The sequence below is a fragment of the Physeter macrocephalus genome, chromosome 16 (assembly GCF_002837175.3).
Source record: "Physeter macrocephalus isolate SW-GA chromosome 16, ASM283717v5, whole genome shotgun sequence".
Taxonomy (NCBI): Eukaryota; Metazoa; Chordata; class Mammalia; order Artiodactyla; family Physeteridae; genus Physeter; species Physeter macrocephalus.
The window spans coordinates 72,399,149-72,420,356 of NC_041229.1; the positions used below are offsets into that span (position 1 = coordinate 72,399,149).

Here is a 21,208-nt window from a genome sequence, read left to right on the forward strand (position 1 = left end):
CACAAAAAAAAAAAAAAAAAAAAAAAAAAAAAATAAAAGAAAGAAAGAACGTGTATCTACAGCTCTGAGCTCTATTTGTCAAAAGTTCTCAACAACTGTGAAGTGTCCAACTGGTTTAGGCCAGTTCAAAACAGAAAGGGAAGCATATTTCTATGCTTTTTTTCATTCCTCTTATATGTAGAACACTTCACATAACACAGTCATTTCCTAATTTTCTAAAAATGATTTACTACAAAAACAAACTTGAAAAGCTAACTGCCTTGAACAAGAAAGAAAGAGGAAAAGTTAAGTGTTCATTTTTTTTTTAAAGGATCGAAGGGAGAAACTTACCTAAGATGTAAGAGTTTGGGGAAAGACAAAGACTGGGATGATCCAACCGTATGATCATACTGAGGTTCTGATCTAGGAAGTAAATGTGATTAATGATTTAATCAAAATATAAAAGTATCTTTTTCCCTATATAGGAAAATTTCTGCCTCCAAAACAAATTCAACAGCCTAACTGCATTTGCCCTTACTGAATTTGCTTTAAGCATATGAAAGATAATTGATTAAAGACTTTTTGGTTTCTCTGAATCTTTTAATAAAAATTCTACTTCACTCTTAAAATGATAAAATCTTTAACGCACGTAGAATATCAGAGGTTTCAAACCCAACCCTCCCTGTAAGTTCCTCAAATACTCCCTACTGGCCATACAAATCATTACCTTAGATTAATCACAGGAAGAGGTGGTGATGAGAGGAGTTTCTTAAACTGATGTGTACTTATAACTTCTCCATCAAAGTTCACTTCCCACATCCTGGAGCCAGGGCGAGCACAGTATATTAGGGGCTGCTGGCCAGCAGAACATCTTCCAGGGAAGAAACAAGCTCCATATTCTCCATCTCTTTCCTTGTTTCCAATTTTCCAAAATTTTTCTCTAATACCCGACCCCCGCAGAAAAGAGAAAGCATGTTTATTCACAAAAAAGTCAAAAGCAATGGCACTACATATCGGCATGGCCATAATAACCCCACCTACAATGTCCTCTCTCTCCTCATATTAGCAATTTACTGGAAAGAACAACAGAATGGAAAGGTCAAAATAGGGTTCTAGCTCTGATTTGCCATTAACTATTTCTGTTACAGAAAGCAAATGACTTCAAGTTCGTACTCAGTTTATTATCCACAGAACGTGAACGCTCTTTTCAAAACTAAAAAGTAAGTGCTACCAAACCATTTCCTACAGCTTTAAATCCTACTGACTGCTTCCCAAATCACTTTGTTCTCCGGCCACTCCATGGAGGCTACTGATCTACCCTGTCTCCAGGCCACTCCTCGGCCACATATACCCAATAAATGCCTCACTCTTTCCTCAAAATGCTAAGTCCTTCTGAAAGTCTATACCTTGGAACATTCTGTTCCCTGAGGGTTACATGAGCTAGATATATGAAAGAACTGCATATACAAAACTGCCTGAGAACATGGAAGGTGAGAATGAGGATATCTCTTTCCAAACACTCCTTTCCTTATTCTTCATAAATTAACTCCACCATTCTTCCTCTGACAAACTTCCCTGACCCCTATAGCAGAACGATATGCTTCCCATGCTATGTTTTCAAAGCATTCACCACATTACATATGGTAGTTGTGTCTATTTGGACAGTAGATTATGACTTTCTTCAGGACAAACGGCATTTCTTTTTCCTCTTTAGTTGAATTCCCAGCGCACAGCACAGTACCTGGCCCACAGAAAGCACTCGATGCCTTGTAGTGCTCCATATACTCAAACTCTTTATTTGGACAATGGCCTGATATGGTCTCTAGCATGAACTTACAACGTGACCTTAGATAATTCAATAAATATCCCTGTACTTATTTGCTTTATGAAAAAAATATAACATCAGCTTTACTAGAAGAATATGGATGTGAAAGTGCTTTAAAATGTATACAGAGCAATATAAGAAGTTATGGTTTTACTACCTATGTTCCTTATTTGGGAAATAAAATATATTTCTTGCTTACTTCACATCCTCTATGGTGCTTAACCACAGTGCTACTAATTCAGAGGAGTGCAATAAATATTTCCTGAGTAAACCAATACAGTCAACTCATTCTCATTTGTATGCTCATTAATCTTGCTTTCCACATTTTCAAATGACATGTGACAGGCACAAGGCTAGGTATTTCCTATACATTATCTTAGTTAATCCTTAAAACTATCTCTACATTCTGGATGGGGAAACTGACATTTGGCAAGGTTTAAGAAGTGGCAGAACTAGAACTTGAAACCATATTGTCAGGTTCCCTTATCCAATGTTCTCTCTACTACAACATAATTCTTTGTTTCTGTTTGTTCTATTTCCTCCTGGACTCCACCCCGTTCATTAACAATACTGACAGAAAGTAGCAGGAAAAACAAACTCATATCTCACTTTGGTTAGTTATTAGGAGCCTTTGATTAAAAAAGAAAAATGCTTCTTTGTTTGGAAGGGAATATACCTTGAAACAAAACTTAAAACATACATAAAATTTTTCAATTATTGTACTATCCATGTACTCCCAAACTGAATTCTAGCTAACAAAGTAGGCATTTTTAAAACATGTTATTTTTGCAGTTAGTTATTCTCATAACCAATTCTAGCCACAATCCTGTAAAATGGGAGTATAAATGATTAGCAACTGTACTGCACACAGGGAAAAATAAGCCTCCACTCATTTAACTCTTTACACCATTTCACTAGATTCTCAAAACAACCCCAATAAGGTGTTCATTCAATTCCATGTTCTGACCACTTGTCAGAATTTCAGCCAAATTTCTGAACTGGGCTGTTTGGTAAACTCAAAAACCTATAGATGAAGAATATTTAAGAAATTTGTGAAGCTAACAAATATTTTACCAAAATCTCAAGGATGGATTTAATGGCCAAAGGTCCAATGTCAAAGAATATACTAGAGGTAACTGAAGTAACAGGAAAGGCACAAAATCAAGACAGAAAGATTCTAGTCTGCCTCCTCCCAGCTGCATGATATGAGGCAAGCTCTATCACTCACTAGGCTTTCTGATCTGCAAAAATGAAAGAGTGACACTACATGATCTCCAGTTCTATAAGTCTAACTTCATCACCGATCTACAGTCTGAATTAAGTCAGAACCAAGTACACCATCCTTCCTACTAATTCCATGTAAACTGATCCTTTGCATCTCAAAGCCTTGCCCCTCTGCTGTACAGCTAGGTTCTCTGATACCAGACATCTGCAACCTACTATTACTGGTCTCCTTCCCACATACCTTTCTCATCCCAAGAAAATAAAAACAAAGTGCATCCTCTCCTCATCCTTCCCTCTACTAACCCTGACAGTCAGCATACATTCCTTCAAAACTTTTGGAATCCAGTCTCCTACTTTTTAGAATAGCAGTCTTTTAACTGAGATACAAGAACCCCTGGAAAAACATAAAAAGTTTCCAATCCTGGATAGTTCTAAGGGAATCAATTTCCAAACCCTGATAGTCTACATGTACACTTCCTTAAAATGATCTGAGAACCCACATACTTAATTAGTGTGACATTTAAGACTGTCACTCTCCATGTGGTGCTAATTTACCAACGTGATCTCCCACAACTCCCCTACTCAAGCCAGAGGACACATTTTAGAATATGCCTAATCCTTTCTCACTTTTCCCCCACAGGCTGTTCCTTCCTGCTAGAATATCCTATCCCCTCTTACCTCTTCCTTCAAACTTCACCTATTAAATATCCTCAACAAATTACTGAAGCTGGCTAGTGGGCTCACAGTGGTTTATTATGCAGTTCTCTCTTTTTTTGTGCGTGCTCAAAATTCTCCACAATAAATTTTTAACAGAGGGGCTGGGTCCTGAAGAATATGGTAGCTGGACAGGGCCAATGGAGGGGGAAAAAAAATGCCCAGTGAATATTTCCCTGTGGTGAGAATGGCTGAAGAACTTAAACACAGCAATACACAACATTCATTTCAAACCATTTCCTATTCTGTTCTGGTATTTCACAGCTACCGCCAATATCCTCCTTTGCCATTCATTGGACCTTTGGTTCCACTGTTGAGATTTCATTAAATATCTGTCAGCTTCATAAAGTTCTTATTTTTCATCCAATTTTACCCTATAGTAAAATTCTATTAAATACACAACAAATTTCAACAACAACAAACTCAATCAAGGAAGACATCCCAATTCCCCATATAGAAACAGGCCGTTGTTCGGTCTTCCCTCATGACACTTAGACCAGGCTTCTTGGTAGAGTTAACTGAATATTTGTCTTAGTCACCCACTGGACTATGTCACTCTCCTCTACCTCCTCTCTACTCACTAACGTCAGCTTGCACACAGCTGGTTCCTTATTAATATCTGTATAACTGAATTGAAGGGTTTGGGCGAGATGACTTCGAAGTCCCTTACAGTTCTAAAATTCTGTATTTCCAATGACTCATGGTTAGTCAATATACCTCTCAGTATCACACAAGAAGCATCGAGTAAGTGAAGATATAAGTAATCTTCCATCCAGATAATCTAGCTGGACAACACAGGAGTCAACTGTTGTTATTGTCTGAACAGGAAACATCACAAAGGCAGCAGACGCCTAAAGGGGATATGACAAGGAAATAAAGTTTATTTATCTTTACGTATACAAATAATCCCCTTCTCTTTACCTTTTACAGCTTAGACAGCAAAATAAAAACTTTAAATGGGCCAAAATTAATTTGCCTGTTAGAATATCAAGTTTCACTCATTTAAGTTTTGTGAAATAATTTGCTACATAACTGCAGAAGAGAATTCTTAAGGCTCTGTTTGTGATTATCTATTCTTAGAAGTTGGAAAGAAAAAGATGAAGCAAGTTTTAGAATATGTGAGACAATTTTTCACCTGTAGACAGTACTTCTCCCTTTGGAAAAAAGACAAATTAAAGCTATAATAAGTGTAGAATTCCAACTGTATATCAAAAATATGTTAGGAATCAAGTAGTAACCTTGATGGGTCATCATGAATATTTAATTAATACATCAAGAATATTCTGATGTGTTAATTAAAGTAACTAGCCAATAGTAGTTAGATCTCTTCTTCTCCACCAGGATCCTACATGCAAAAAAGCCAATGAGAGACAAGTTCCCCATTTCTGATATAATAGCTTTGGCGGAGAGGGACAGCGAGGAGCAGGTTGGCTCTGCCTTAATGACAGACTGGAGCATTCTGTTAGGATAACTTGAGACTCAACTTTTCTACTCCAACAACTGTGGCAGGAAGCCTGGGGACTCACACTGCTTAGCGCAATCCAGGAGGTATCTTTAAGATTCCATTCACAACAAGTTACATCCATCCTGAGAAAATATACCTAGATCCATGAGTTTCTTCTAACCAGGGACCAGGAGAATAGGACCTTGGGCAATTGGTACCATTTCTCTTTGCCATTTTATTGACACAACTAATAAACAGGCATCTTTTCTTTTTTCTTTCTTTCCTTTTTTTTTTGGGCTGCGCCATGTGGCATGCGGGATCTTAGTTCTCCGACCAGGAATCGAACCTGTGCTCCCTGCATTGGGATCACACAGTCTTAACCACTGAATCGCCAGGGAAGTCCAGCCATCTTTTCTTTCTTAACAGCCTAGTATTAAAGAATGCTTTACTTAAATGAGCCATGCAAGTGAATTATGGAGTAATATAATAGACAACTGCAAATTACTGAAGTTAGCTCACAGAAGCCATTCTGTAACAGTGTCAAGCTAAACCAGGGTACCATATGTACTACATGCAAACAAGTCTTCTCAAAATTCATAGTCTGAGCTCTAGATCAGTCCCCAAGAGATACAGTAGGTCAAATTGTGTCCTTTAATTGAAATTCTGTAAGATAACACCTTATATCTCACCTACATACACAAAGAACTGGACTGGTTCTCACCTTTGCTTGTTTAGAAGTGTTGAGCTTGATGGCAGAAACTTTCCCCATATGATCACCTATAAAAACTCTAAGAATAGCTGTATCCCAACAGAGAGCTGTAACTTTTCGGCCTTTGTGTTCTGAAGACACATAAATTCGTTCTGGTTTCCCACGACGCTCTTGATTTAATTCCCAAACAACTACAAGACCTTGACTGCAAGAATTGAGACACAAAAGCTAATTTTTGGCAATGGTGAAAAAGGTACAATTTCAATGCATCACAATATCAACTATGTTAAATATATAAGCAAATTCTTATTCTTCAGAAAAGAGGAAGTAGAAAGCCAAGGTAATAATTTCCTTGCTTTAGTCCACCAATCCAATATAACAGGAGAACTTAGATGTTCTAAATTATCCCTGTTACCTTTCTCTTTTAAGGTCACAGAAATGTTGTTGCCTCATATTAGTGTTTTCCACAGACCCTAGGGTGACCAACTATCCGTCCTGGTTTGCTTGCGTCTAAGAGGTTTCCTAAGACATGGGACTTTCAGCGCTAAAACAGGGTCCGGCCCAGGCACACTGGGATGGCTGGTCACCCTAACAAACACACAACTATATTTGTCAACTTCAAATGCATTTGGAAAAGATCAGACAGTTTTAGAACAGTTTCTTACCTGGTAGCCACAGCAACATAATCATCATCATGTAAACAACAGGCGACCTGAGAAATTGCACCTTCCTAGAGCACAAAAGGAAAATATTAGGCAGCTCCTCAAAAATGGGTAATTTTTTATTTTTAAATCTCAAGTTTTACTTTCTTCTTTTAGTCCAAATGATCATTGATAATGGAGAAATTCAAATTTATGAAAGATACTCCGGATGGTACATGACAGGGCTACCCTTAATCTTACCCTGTGCGAAAGAAAAAGCCTGTGCTTCCATCCTTCTTTCTGAATGAGATTGAGTCCTCCTCCTGAACTGCCCAAAGCCAACCATTTTCGAGACACAGCTATGCTCGTGCACTAAAAAACATGGCAACAGACAAATGTGAAACTGTCACAGTCATTTAACAAATAAACTATCTACTGGAAATAAATACTGAGGATCTGTGTCAGGTTTCTCCCTGCACCCAACCCACCTGCCCAGTTAGGCACCGCATAATGGCACTCAAGCTCTTATCCTACATAGGGAAAGATACAGAAGAAAGAACATTTTGGTTTTAAATTTTTAATTGAATCTCAAAATTGCTGAATAGGCTCAATTGTATAAATGAGTAATTTTCCCTTGGCAAAAGCCAGTTACTAGCCCATCTTCATCTTCTGTGCAATTCAGCTAGGTCATTCCAATACTGACCACAATGATGGAAGATCAAGTAAGTCTCTAGGGGATAAAGCAACCACTTTAATCATCTGCTCACATAAATCACTTCTAGTCTGTATAATCAGCACAAAATATCCACAGCTTTGGGAGCAAGTGAGACTGCAGAGGATGCAAATGCAAATCACTGTACTATTACGTCTCCCCACACCTTCAGCCTACTGATTCTTCTCCTTACCCACCAGAGAAAGCAGTGGCCAGGCTGTGCCCAATACCCTGTGACAAAAATACTGGTTGGTGAATGAACAGGCATTCATTCTCAATCCTCTTCGACCTTGTTGCTTTCTACCGTAGAAGCTGGAAAACCTAAATCTTCACTTACCCAGTTTCTTTGGCAGCTAGGGGGAGCCCTGTGACTCAAATCCTGCTAATAAGACTAAGCCCTACTGGGGCTTCCTGGGAAGCTTTGCCCTCCCAGATAAATGGCCGAAGCTGAAGAAAAAAAAACCTTTGTCCTCAGCCACCTCTTTCTTGCTTGAGATGCTAATGGAGACATCAAGACTGGAGCCAGGACACTTATCTTGCAACTGTGACCAACAGTCAATATACAGATGACGGTAGAACAGGAAAGATAGAGAGCCTGGGTCCTAAGGAATATCAAAGGCCACTACACTAAACCCAGAACCGATAACCTCCAACCAGGTTATAAACACCTTTACTGCTTACGCTATTATTGAGAAGGTTTTCTGTAACTTGAAGCTAAAAAACGTCTGATATCAACCCTCATTAATTGTTGGCCATATTACTTTGCCTGTTACTTCCTATCCTCCCTTTGCTCAGAGGCTAGAAAGGTGCTTTGGGGTGGGAACAAAAGGATAAGAATGAAATTATTTTGGAATTGGTTATGAAATTGTTCTTTACCATGTCATTCCTGAGTTTATCAAATGAACTCAGGGTTTGAGGGAAGCACATACTCCTTCCCACAGAGCTAATTTTTAGCTCTGTTCCCTAAAACAGAGGGGGTACATCAAACTCCTTGTTTTGGAACAAACTTAGTTTAATAGCAATGGTTTGTGTTGCTCAAAATGCAATGGGGTATACTCATTTATACTATTTTATTTTCAATTGAATACATTACTTTCTGAGAGAAGTCAGCAAGATTAGAGGCGGGAAAATTCAGTAATCTATATCATAGTTTCCAAGGATGGGAAAGAAGAATTCAAACGATTGCTTGAAAAATAAATCAAGAAAGTGCTATGAACATACTACTTCTATGTGAGGTATTACTAGCACAGGTAAGAACACCCAAGATTCTATAAAACGTAAAGAACGGGGGGGGGGGCACGTAACCGAGAGCACACAACAATATGAACGTGAAAATAAAACTGATATAAGGATCAAGAAAATCACCTTTAGACGAGTGGAGTCCAGTCTCAGGGCTGAAAGTAATGGATCCAGAGACTCAAATTCTGCAAGAACATGGTTGTAGGAGTCTGGTATCACTGGCACGAAAGTCATTTACCCAGAAAGATGAAAATACGTTCAGGGATAGGCACAGTATTCCTGAATAAAACCTGCAAAAATATAATTTAAGAAGCTCACCACTCCTTCAGCAAGCATTTAATGAACAGGTGGAGAAAACAGGGAAACATGAGAAAGGGACAAGGATCCCTATTCTGGAGATCCTTGGCATCTAGGTGGAAAGAAAACACACGCAGGTGACATTATAGGTGACCATCAGCTTGTACTGACTATTCCCTGACTCCTAAAACTCCCAGAGAATGAAATCCAGATTCTCAAGGCCCTCCACAATCCTATCCCACTCTATTTACCTTACAGTGTGAACAGATAGAATAGACGCTTGCAGGATATAAGGGGAAATTTTGTCCAGCTCCTCTGTGGTAAAAGAGCAGCTCCAGCTGCAATTCTTTGAGCTGTAAATCTTCTGTTTTTAAGTCTCTTGTTAAATTCAATGGTTATCAGCCCACATTTTAACCGTGCTTAATAGGAAAGGGCCCCTGGATAGCTTTCTCCAGCCTGTGAATAAGTGAAATGTCAGGCGTGGGGAATTAGGCAGAAAGAGGAATAAGAGCTTCAATAACAGGCCTTATAGGAAAGAATAGGAATAAGAATACAAGGTACCAAATGCCAACTACCCAGTGAAGACTTTGTAAACTAACACAAGAGTTCTTACCTGTTCAACAACTCTCAAGTGTACATTTTTGTCAAATTATACCAGTTTCCAGAAGAAAGCAGAATTTAAGAAAATTCTATCCATTAATTTTAACTTTTCCTCAATCATGTTACCTACCAAATTGAGAATAAAAAACAAATACTACAAAAAAATTCAGAAACAATTGTTTATGCTTAATTGTTTTTAATTTATACTTTGTGGTTTTAATTTTTTTTTTCAGAAACACATGTATTCACTCACTCATTTATTCAACAAATATATACTTCGCACCAACTATGTGCCAGGCATTGTTCTAGGTCCCAGAGATAAAACAGAGGACAAAACAAAGTCCTAACGTTCATGGAGCACACTTTCCAGGGGCAAACCATATATAAGCTTACAATACTTTTTACTGCATACACATAAAATAGTCTTATTTTCTGCTGGTAATACAGCTGATCTCTGCAAGGAGAATGGTGTTCCGAAAAAACAAAATTCTTTAGTAGTCCTCCTATACTCAAATATTTGAGAATTCCTAATCTAAGAAAAATCTTCTCATCCTTTTCACTCATTCATTTTATTAAGTACTGTAGATACAGAAAAATCAGGATTGCTAAGACAAATAGTGTTGCTCACCATCCAGTTCTACAAGGGTTACACATTGTAACCCACTACAGTTGCTGACCACCAGTGCACTCTGAGAGGAAATTAACAACAGGATGAGGCCCTCTGCTTTGGACAAAGCAGGCCCTTAGTAGATGTATATCTCAGGAAGAATTTTAATCACCCCAGATTTTTGCACCTTCCCATACGTAGAAAAGCACTAAAATCATTAACTTGAGATATCTATTCTTTGTGTTTAGCAGTAATCTTTTAACAAGATGTAGGCTTAACTGCACTTATTTCCTAGCCAAAAATCATATATAAACTGTCTTCTCTATATACACTATTGATAGTATGTATAAAATAGATAACTAATGAGAACCTACTGTATAGCACAGGGAACTTCTACTCATTGCTCTGTGGTGACCTGAATGGGAAGGATATCCAGAAAAGAGGAGATATATGTATATGCATTGCTGATTGACTTTGTTGTACAACAGAAACTTACACAATATTGTAAAGCAACTATACTCCAATAAAAATTTTAAAATAACATAAAATAAACTGTCTTCTCCCCTGCCTCTTCAGAGCAGTTTCCTCAGGGCTGAGCAGCTGTTAGCCGGGCTATAGTAATCAGCAACACCCCGAATAAAACTTAAACTCACAACTCTCATCTTGTGTGTCTTTCTCTGAGTCGGCAGTTTCTAGTAAAATATGAGGCACAGTGGTGCGAACAAGACAAATAAAATAATTCCAGAAATCAGTCACTTTATAATCAACTAGGGAGAAAAAGACAAATCACACACACACACACACACACACACACACACACACACACACACACACACAGCCCTCATAAGGGAACCGTAAGCAAGGTCCTATGTCGGAACTTAGAGGACAGAGGGATCTCATTGAGTTAAAAGTAACCATAGAAAACTTCCTAAGGGAAGTAGCACTGGAGCTGAGTAGGTTTTATCACAAGGAAAAAAGAAAGGGTAGCAGGTAGGGCAGCAATAAGCAAAGATATAGAGGATATATTTGGAGAATACAAGTTTAGTCTTTGGTTGAAACACAGGATACAAGCAACAGAAAAATGAAAGATAAAGCTGGAACAGTAATTCGGTCACAAGGTACAAGGCACTGTGAATCTCAAACTAAGGAACCTGCACAAATTTTAATTTGGTAGGCAACAGAAAGGCATTGAAGAATCTGGTGTTGGGAGATCACATAATTTCTGTGAAGCGCTGTGGGTAGACACTAGAAAACAAAGATGTGAGAAAAGGTGGGAGGGGTGGTGAGGAACTAAAGACAAGGCCTTTCAATTACTCAAGAAATCTGGTGGAGAAGGAGAAAACGCCTCGACCTTGTGAGCGGGGGAGACGCAAACAGATTTGTAGGTAGCAGCTAAAAGAAAAGGCCTTAGAATGAAAGGGACTGAAGGGACTTCCCTGGTGGTCCAGTGGTTAAGACTCCGTGCTCCCAATGCAGGGGGCCCAGGTTTGATCCCTGGTCAGGGAACTAGATTCCCGCATGCCGCAACTAAAGATTCCACAGCCACAACGAAGATCCTGTGTGACCCAACTAAGACCTGGAGCAGGCAAATAAATAAATAAGTTTTTTTTTTAATGAAAGGGACTGAAGATACAAGAAAAAGAAAATAAAATCACTGTACAAGATCCTAAGGAAGACAGAGAGGAATGACATCAGGACCACAGTGGCTATCTCTTCCACTTGCAATCTTAAAACAATCTCTGAGATGGATAGACCATTTGGTCTTGATCTCAGTGAAGAGAGAATGACCTGGAAATTATGACCTAACAGGGTAAAAAACCTAGTAAGTTTCTATTTTTCTGAAAAAGACTTAATAGAGATGAGAATGAAAAAGGAATAGCATAAACAATGTCAGTTCTCAAGAGAAGCTGCTAGTGACAGTGTTAAGCCAACTCCAAATTTATATTTTTCTTTGCGTTTCCTCTCTCTGAAATGACTTCTTTCCCTCCAGATCTACTTACTAAAATCTTCCCAGCCTTTCAGGCCCAGCATAAGTCCCACTTCCCAGAATTCTCAAGGTGGAAGACTCACAGGTAATTCAGTGCACACATCCATGTAATTCAGGAATTAGTCGTGCCCTGGATCCCTGAACATTTTCAGCAAGGGAAAGGAAATGCTCCCTCTCATGAAGCTGCCCATTCCACTCCTCCACAGCTCACTGTTATAAGGTACTTTTTCTACTATTGGGCTGAAACCTGATGACTTGGAGCTTTTATTTCCAACTGTGGCTTCTACAGTTTAAGGAAGTAAGTTCACTCCTTTCAAAACAGTCCTTCAGTATTTGAAAAGCGTTATGAGGTCTTCTAAAAATTCATCAACCCCAGTTCTTCCTGACCTGACAATTTCCAAATTCCTCTCTGTTCTGATCAGCCTTCCACACAAGAGCTTAGTTTGCCTAAAAATGTGGTCTCCAGAACTGAACATAAAACTCCTTAAGTAGCTGGATACACAGAATAGAGTAGAAACACTAAGTTCCTTGACCTGGACACTAAATTTCTATGTTACATCCTAAAATAGTATCAGACTTTTTTTTCCAGATATGTTTTTAAAGTAGCCATGTCACACTTTTTTTTTAACATCTTTATTGGAGTATAATTGCTTTACAATGTGCCATGTCACACTTTTGATTCAACAGAGCAAGCAGTTAACTAAAACCCAAAGAAATTTTCAAATAAAATGAATATAATCTTCCTAGCCAGTACCTAGATACAGTAGAATCGAGCTCAAATTGAAAGCTGCCATTAATCAAATGTGATAATGGATATAAAAAGTACCTATAAAATTTAAAACTGTTCAAACAAGAACAGCAGAATGCTGATAACTGTTAAAGTTTGGTTAGGTGTACGTGAGGGTTCGTTATATTATCCTGTCTACTTTTGTCTATGTTTTAAATTTTCTTGAACAAGATTTCTTATTGAAGTATAGTTACTTTACAATGTTGTGTTAGTTACAAGTGTACAGCACAGTGACTTCGTCATACACATATATATTCAAGATTTTGTTAAGTATGTGCTTAACAGCAAAAAGCTCTGAGAAACCTTTCATTCTATAAACTTTCTGTGCCTCCATGGTTTAATATATGCTGTTTCTTGAATCTTCCTCCATCTAACAAAACACTGTCTTCCTGCAGAACCGAGTTTAACTATTACTTCTGTTAAGTCTGTCACACTGTTAGCCTAGCAAAAACTAAGCAAATAGAAGGTGGCCATAAATGCTTACCAAAGTCAATGAAAGAACTTTTTGAAGTGTTGGCTTGCCCAAGGTCACAGAGTTCACAAGTAGAGCTGAGACTAGAATCCACTAATCCTGAGTCCAAATCTAATTACCTTTCCATTTCCCCGCATTGCTTGACGGTAACTAAAGGTGGAGTAGGATCAAGAAAAGGCTTTTCTCTTCGTCCTAGTACTCATTTTTATTCATTTTAATGGACAAGTGTTTGCTGCGCAAACACCCAGTGCAAATCACAGCTTTCTTTCTTCCCCACTAGGGGCGTGGAAGGAAGAGGAGGCAAAAGAGGAAAGAAAGGAAGCAAAAATTGAAGATATTATGCGGAGGGGAAGTAGGAGATTCCCTCATTCCCGTAATGGGGATCTTTAAACCCAAGTAACAGAGAACAACTCTCCACCTCAGAACAAGAAATGGCGACTCACTCATTCATGCACTCAGCATGCCTTGCACACACCACTGCACAGTTCCTGACCACAAGCTCCCTGACTAGCGGAACTCCTAACTTTTTAACAGCAGTAACTTTAATACTATACTCAGATCTCTTGAAAGGAGGCTCGGTAATCAAGTTTTCAAAGCCAGGCTCACAGCCTGTAGGTCTCAGCCCCTCTCCACTATCTCCAGGCCGTTAGCCCCCAAATTCCAACGGGTAACACCCTCTCTCCCGGCTGGGTGCCGTGACACTCACCGCGCACTAAGAGCCGCACCTGAGTTTCAGTCTCGCCTCCTGCTCCTCCCCTCCCTGGCTTACGTCATCCTGGAGCGCCGGGGACACTAGGACAAAGCTGTTAACGGTACTTCCTCGTCACGTGACAGGTTACGCCCCAGCTTGCGCGTGGTCCCTCCCCCTCAGGCCGCGGTCGCGATTACGCTCTCTGTGGCCTGCAGTAGGCGGGCCGCTGCCGGCCGAAGACGCAGCGCCGATCGGGACCGGAGGAGCTCTAGGCCAAAGGGGTGAGCCAGGCAGGATCTCGGGACCCTTCACCGCTTAAAGCCGGCGAGAGGAAATGAAACAGGCGGGCATCGGCGAGGAAGGGAGGGAACTAGCGGAAGGTGTCATGGCGGCCGCGCTCTGGGGTCACGTGCTCCGCGGGCCCGCCTTGGTACTTCCGGTCACGTGCCTTCAGAGTTCTCGCAGCCAGCGATGGAGGCGAGACCCCCCGGTAACAGAGGCGGTGGCGACGGCGGCGGCTGCTGGGTTTCAGCCTCTTCCCGGCAGCGTGTCTAAGAAGCGCAGCGGAACTCGACTCGACCCAGCTCAGTAACTTACTCCTTGACCAAGGCCGTAGCTCCCACCTGGTAAGTTTAGACCGAAGAATGGGGGTGGGCGGGCGGGTGAAGAGCTGACAGGCCTGGGGGCCGCAGGACGGCGCGGAATCTGCCCCTTTTTCCTGTGTCCCTGTCGCCGTTGCCACAACTTCCAAGCCTGCGGTCTCGGTAGTCCTTTATTATTCTGAAGTGAGTAAGAGGCGACCCCTAATCTACTTGTCTGTAGGAAGCCTTACCTCTTCAATGAAAGCAGGGACTCGAAGATTTATTCAAAGCCGGAATCAGACTTGGCACATGAGGATGAAGGACGCGGAGGCCTCTCTGTGGCTGAGGAGCCCTTCCCGTTAGAAAATGTGCTGTTGAGTCTTTCGGTTTATGTAAGGGAAAAGCTTTTACCTTAGTGTCCACACACCTTTTGCTTTACCTGTCAAACTTACCACTTTTAAAATCTTCTTAACACGTATGCCAGGCCACCCCCCACACACACACATCACATTTTGGTCTGTGCCCAATTTGATCATCTTTAAGCACCAACACATGGAAATAAATTATTATTTTAGAAATTTCCCAGTGTTCTCAGAGACTGCATTGTCTAAGGAAGTGTATTCAGTTGACTCTTAAATGCCCGCTTTAGGGTCTGTAAAATGGGTGGGAGGAGAGAGATAAAAACAACCTTTTGCCCATTAGAAGACCCAATTTTAAAAACATACAAAAACTAAGTGGTTTAAAATATACCTTGCAGTAAGTACTGATTCTATAAAGTACTCTATTCTATAAAGGAGTGGAACAATTTTTCCCTTTGAATTCTTACCAGAAACCCCAACATACAAAGCAGCATGCCATGGTGGAATTGAGTTTGGGAGCGCTTAGCCTCCCCTCTTGGAACACAGTGTGAATATCATGAACTGGGCTTTGGTAACTAAGCCAAAGTTGCCAACCCTAAGATCGATTTGAAAAAATCAAAACTAGAACAAATGAGATGGAGAGGTCACAACAGAGGGGAAGGTAACCTCTAGTATCAGGCTTATGGCTTACAAAAGATCTAGACTCTGGAAAGAACTTTGTACCTTTTAGCAGACCGAAATCCGTCATTTGGAAAGAAGGGAGAGAGAATTTGGAGGCATTAAACCTGTTCTGCTACTCTCAATCATCTAACACTTGGCAGTGCATCAGACTGATGAGCTTTGAGTCTCTCCTAGGTGATATTAAATACATATGGTAGTGCTAATGTTAAAAAAATAATAATAATCCACACAAATGCAGAGAGGGCTCTTTAAAAATACTAGGAATGTTGGTGCAAAGAGAGAGGAATCAGTTTAAAAGAATGCACCCAACGATCAGCTTCAGTCAGTTCTGGCTGCTTCCTGTACGTACTGCTCTCAAGGCTTATATCTTATCCCTGCTGGACTGTCTTTACACCTTTTAGCCCTGCTTTTCTGTGCTGCTGGTTTTTCCCTTACCATCAGAATGTTGTCAGGTGTACCTTGAGCTTTCCTAGCATTTTGGCCATTATTTCTACTTCATGGTGCTGCTACTAGAAGTGTCTTTGGGGACTTCCCTGGTTGTCCAGTGATTAAGACTCCCTGCTTCCACCGTAGGGGGCATGGGTTCAATCCCTGTTCGGGGAACTAAGATCCCACATGCCACATGGCACGGCCAAAAAAAATTTTTTTTAATTAAAAAAAAAAAAAAAGTGTCTTTGTCCCTTCCTCCTTTCTCTCTTTCCTGCCTGAAATGTGGCAGTGTCAGGCATCCATCTAATAGTCCCTCCTTGATCCATTTATGATTACCAACTGATTGCTCCTCTCTCAGTTTTGGTATTGTACTCTTTGTCACCATGCAGTATTTATTAGTTAATACAAATGTGGCAGTGTCAGGCATCCATCTAATAGTCCCTCCTTGATCCATTTATGATTACCAACTGATTGCTCCTCTCTCAGTTTTGGTATTGTACTCTTTGTCACCATGCAGTATTTATTAATATGAGCATACTCTTCCCTCTATCTTGTGTCTCTGTCGCATTTTCCTCCTCCTGCCTCTCCCATCACTGCTGTAAAGTGAAAAAGTGCTCAGTCTTAAAATTGCTACTTCAGTTATTCTCTTTAATACCTTCTTTATGTGTGTAACTATCCTTAAAACAGTACATTTTGGTCACTCTTTACATACTTCCAAGGTCTTATTCCCTGTAGTGCTGAATTGTTAACATTTTTTAGGATTGCCCGATGGCAAGCAGCATTCCAGTCTCCATTTTGTATGCTGGCAGACACAGAAGCGCTTTCTCTAATAACAATCCTCCTTTTAGAGAGTGATAAGGAGTTTATATTTCACTTGTTGCCTTTTTTTCGTCTGCCCCATTTATCTCTGCACATTGGAAAAGGAGATGTAGGTAATGGAAATGCAGAGACACGAGATGTACGAAATGGAAATTTAAAGATTTCTGCTGAATAGTTTCAAAGTCTTCCTATCCCTGTTTACTTATAAGCCAGTTATTGGAATCTGTGAGGAATGGTACTCTGATCTGTGAGTTGAGAGCTTTAGTGCTTCCTGGAGTTTAGCCGAGGATGTATGTACAATGGTTTCGTGTTATGTCTTAACCAAGACTGTATTCTTTTAACAACAGAGATCTTAAATTGTTGTCATAGGTATTTATTGGACTATTCCTATGGACTAAAATATGCTGCTGGGCTCTGTATTGCCATAAACACAACACATGCAGCCTCTTGCCCTTCTTTATGAAGCTTGCGGTCTTTCAGGGAGAAAGGCATTAAAAAAATTACTTTAAAAATTAATTGCAGGGACTTCCCTGGTAGCGCAGTGGTTGGGAATCCGCCTGCCACTGCAGGGGACACGGGTTTGAGCCCTGGTCCTGGAAGATCCCACATGCCACGGAGCAACTAAGCCTGTGCACCACAACTACTGAGCCTGCACTCTAGAGCCCGTGAGCCACAACTACTGAGTCCGCATGCCACAACTACTGAAGCCCGTGTGCCTAGAGCCCGTGCTCAACAGGAAGAGAAGCCACCGCAATGGGAAGGCTGCGCACCGCAACGAAGAGTAGCCCCTGCTCGCAGAAACTAGAGAAAGCCTGCGCGCAGCAACGAAGACCCAACGCAGCCAAAAATAAATTAATTAATTAATTTTAAAAAATTAATTGCAGTAGTGATAAGTGCTGTAAAGAGAAGAATACTGGTAACTTTGAAACTTAGAGTAGACAGAAAATGAGTAAAAGCTAGTTGATGGAAAGGGAGGAGAATGTGCAGAGGCTCAGCACAAGGCATGCATGTGCCTTTAGCCTCAAGCAAGTAAATATTTAACTGCAAATGAATAAATGCCTTTACTGGACGATTTTGCTATTTAATGAAGTCTTGTGGCAGATTATTTCATAAAGTAAATAATATTTTAAGTAAAGCTAGATCTTTATCAAGCCGCTTTGTTTAAATATAACTGCACCGATGTATTTCATAAAATATTCTGTGGCTCTTACAGAGTTCTACTAGAAAGAAGTTTTTGCCACCCAAGGAGCCACCTTCAAGAAAAATCTAGAAATCATAGAAGCCATTGTAGGATGGTCCTACTGGTTCTATTAACTTCCTAAAACTGGTCCTTGTACAATAAACAGAGGTGCTACAGATGACCAGGGAAATTTGCCAAGCAGGTTAGCTGTGAGACAATTGACTAGTTATTCCCAGTGTTCAATAACTTATCTCTGATTTATTTTTAAAGCTCCCTCTAAATAGATTTTAATATGAATGGTTTTACATGCTATGCATAAGAGGCTATGTTTTTCCCCAATTGATTTAAAGTAGCCAACTCTAATAGTTCTATTAATCTAATTAATTCTCGAGTTTACAGTTTCTCTGTCTTCATTCATCTTTCTTCCTTACCTTCCCATCTCAGAAAGGTTTTTTGGTTCTTTTCCAAAGTTAACACTTTTTATTTGTGCCCGTAAGCCCAGTTAATTGGTGACTTGCTTTGTCAGCTGTAACCTTGTGTTTCCTCCATATATGGACATATTTAAAATTATCCTGTAATTATCTACTTATCCCCCTCCACACACACACCTCTCCTATCTTTCTCAGATTTTAATTCATGTTTCCTAAAATGTGGTTCATATGGTATGCAGTTTAATTTTACATAGTATAGACAGGTTTTTTAAGTTTTTAATAGTTATGTGTTTATTATAATGAATATTATAAAATTAATATTAAAATATTTAATGGTTCCGTAGATGTTATAAAAATTATTATTAACTAAAGTTTTAATACTAAATAAAAATAATACACATATTACAGAAATTGAAAATAACGGTTTTAATTCTTACCAACCCTAACACCTTCCCATGTTACCTTACAGATGTGGTTTGATAGAGAATAAACTCTTGGAAAGACATTTTTAGTAACTGCTTTTCTCATTACAAAATACATATTTATTGTAGATAGTCCAGAAAACAAAGAACATTCAAATCATCTGTAGTCCTATTACATAGGTGACCACTATTAAATTGGGTGTATGTCTCTCCAGTCATATATATTTGCAAAATAATATAATGGAACTCCAAGGTCAGACTGACCCAGATTCAAACCCAGTTCTACTTCTTGATGCTTTGGGAAAGCATCTTGATCTCTCAGACCCAGTTTCCTTTATCTGCAGAATAGAACTAATAATAGAACCTACCTCAGGATTGTTAACTGGGGACTGAATGAGGTAATGCCTATAAAGAACTTAGCCCAATGCCTGGCACATATTACAAGCATTCAATAAATTTTAGAAGGTTTTTTAAAATTTAAGAATATGGAATCAAACTACATGCTTTTTTTGCTTGCTTTGAATCACCTAACAGTTTATCTTTTCATGTCATTAAATAGTCCTTTAAGGAATTCCCTGATGGTCCAGTGCTTAGGACTGCGCATTTTCATTGCCAAGGGCCCAGGTTCAATCCCTGGTCGGGAAACTTAAATCCCACAAGCTGCGGCGCAGCAAAAAAAAAAAAAAAGTCCTTTAAAACAGTGGTTTTCAAACTTTTTAAGCGACAGTAATCCTCTAATCAAAATCTTTGGAGGACATCAAATAAGTAAATCAGTTAAAAGATGGTATTATATATTAAGAATTTTGACCCTTTATCATATATAATGTATGGCTATTAAAACTGGAGATTGTAAAGTAACATGGGAAAATGTTTTCAATGGCAAATAAACAAGGTAATTAACTTGGCTGTACTTCATGATTACATTTGTAAGGTGAGTACAGATAAGCACAATTTAAAATTAAGAAAATTGATGTTAAAGTTGTGAGATTGTGGCATTTTTTAAATCCCTTTTTGTTAACTGAACTTACTAGGCTCTGTCCCAACATTTATAAATGCCCACATAATACAGACTATTTCTACCTGCGTGACTCAACAGCACCTCACACTCATTTTCAGAGCTGAATTCCTTGCCTTCACTTTCAAACTTGTTTTTCCTTGTTACTGTTTCTGTGAGTGGCATCACTGTACTCATGTCAGTTAGGCTTAAAAGTGGGGTATGAGCAGGCAGCTGTGATACCTCCTTCAGCACAGTGTCTATTCATCCTACTTCCTCAGTACTCCTCCTTGTCCCTTCCTCTCCATCCTCACTGCCACCAGCCTGGTTCAGACCCTTTCTGGTCCTCTTCAGTCTCTCTCATATTGCCTCAGATTAATTTCCTAAAATACAAATCACTCCCTTATTCAAATCTTTAGAAGTTTTCTGTTGTCTACCACATAGGGGGGTATTCTCCACTATCTACCTCCATCTTAACTGTCCAACTTCATATCCCACTGATCCCCATCATGAACTTTGTGCTACATCCAGAGTGGACTACTAACCATTTGCAGAAAGTCTGGAGCCTTTTCCCCAAGCCATTCTCTTTGCCTATAATGCTTATTGCCTTTTCTCTGTCAAAACCCTCATTCAAGACCCAATTCATAACTAACTTCTGTATAAAAAAGAATAAACTACCGATACATGTAATAATGTGGTGAATTTCCAAAAACATGTTAAGCAAAAAGCCAGAGACAAAAGCATACATAGTGCCTGAATTCCATTTATATGAAATCCTAGTACAGATAAAAACTAATCTGTGGTGATAGAAATCAGAAAACAGTTGCTCGAGGGTGGGAGGAAGAGAATTGACTAGAAGGGGACGTGAGAGAACTTGGGGGGTGATGGAAATGTTCTCTGTCTTGTTTTGGGTAATGGTACACGGGTGTATACAGTTGCCAAAACGCATCAAACGGAACACCTAAGGACTGTACATTTAGTGATTTGCATTTTGATTGTTCAGTTAATTATAACTGAATTTTTTTATTGCCGTAAGATATCTGTGACAAATATTTGACAAAGCCTCTCATGTGAAGAAGTTAATTGCCTCTGAGTCCTAATTCAGAACTGTTTTTTTGTCTCCCTTTTGGTTCTTTAAACATTCTAATTTGTATATGCGCACACACACACACCCATCTTGCTCACTAGACTGGAAGCTTTCTGAAAGCAGAAATCACTACTGATAGACATTTGTCTTCGGGTAATCCCTAGACTCCTTGGCTCAGTACAGAACTATTGAATAAATGTATTCACACTGACCCTTTTCCTTTCCATTTTTGGGGTGGAGTAGCCTGTAAGGAAACTAAAAGGGAAGATCTGGCTATTCAAAATTCAGGTAGTCAAC

At 39.5% G+C, this 21,208-nt stretch overlaps 2 protein-coding genes across 8 annotated transcripts in view; one reads left to right on the top strand and one right to left on the bottom strand.

The window, feature by feature from the left end:
* HPS5 (HPS5 biogenesis of lysosomal organelles complex 2 subunit 2) overlaps positions 1–14,266 on the bottom strand; it is a 44,971-nt gene extending 30,705 nt beyond the window's left edge. For 2 of the 6 annotated variants that reach the window (XM_007104908.4, XM_007104904.4), the window contains exons 1-8: positions 13,944–14,259; positions 8,614–8,777; positions 6,798–6,908; positions 6,561–6,625; positions 5,908–6,100; positions 4,460–4,593; positions 707–919; positions 331–402 (exon numbers count right to left, since the gene is read on the bottom strand). In XM_007104908.4, coding sequence (XP_007104970.1) covers positions 331–402; positions 707–919; positions 4,460–4,593; positions 5,908–6,100; positions 6,561–6,625; positions 6,798–6,908; positions 8,614–8,721 — 896 coding nt within the window. In that variant the 5' untranslated portion in view covers positions 8,722–8,777; positions 13,944–14,259. Of the gene's footprint in view, positions 1–330; positions 403–706; positions 920–4,459; positions 4,594–5,907; positions 6,101–6,560; positions 6,626–6,797; positions 6,909–8,613; positions 8,778–9,397; positions 9,491–13,249; positions 13,663–13,943 lie in introns of those variants that run through there. The other 4 variants (XM_028501561.2, XM_007104906.4, XM_007104907.4 and 1 more) reach the window with 4 other exon arrangements.
* Positions 14,267–14,385: 119 nt separating this feature from the next.
* Positions 14,386–21,208, top strand: part of GTF2H1 (general transcription factor IIH subunit 1) — a 36,841-nt gene continuing 30,018 nt past the window's right edge. The window contains exon 1 of one of the 2 annotated variants that reach the window (XM_007104909.2): positions 14,386–14,554. The gene's annotated coding sequence lies outside the window, so the exon portion shown is untranslated. The remainder of the gene's footprint in view (positions 14,555–21,208) is intronic. The other variant, XM_028501562.1, reaches the window with a different exon arrangement.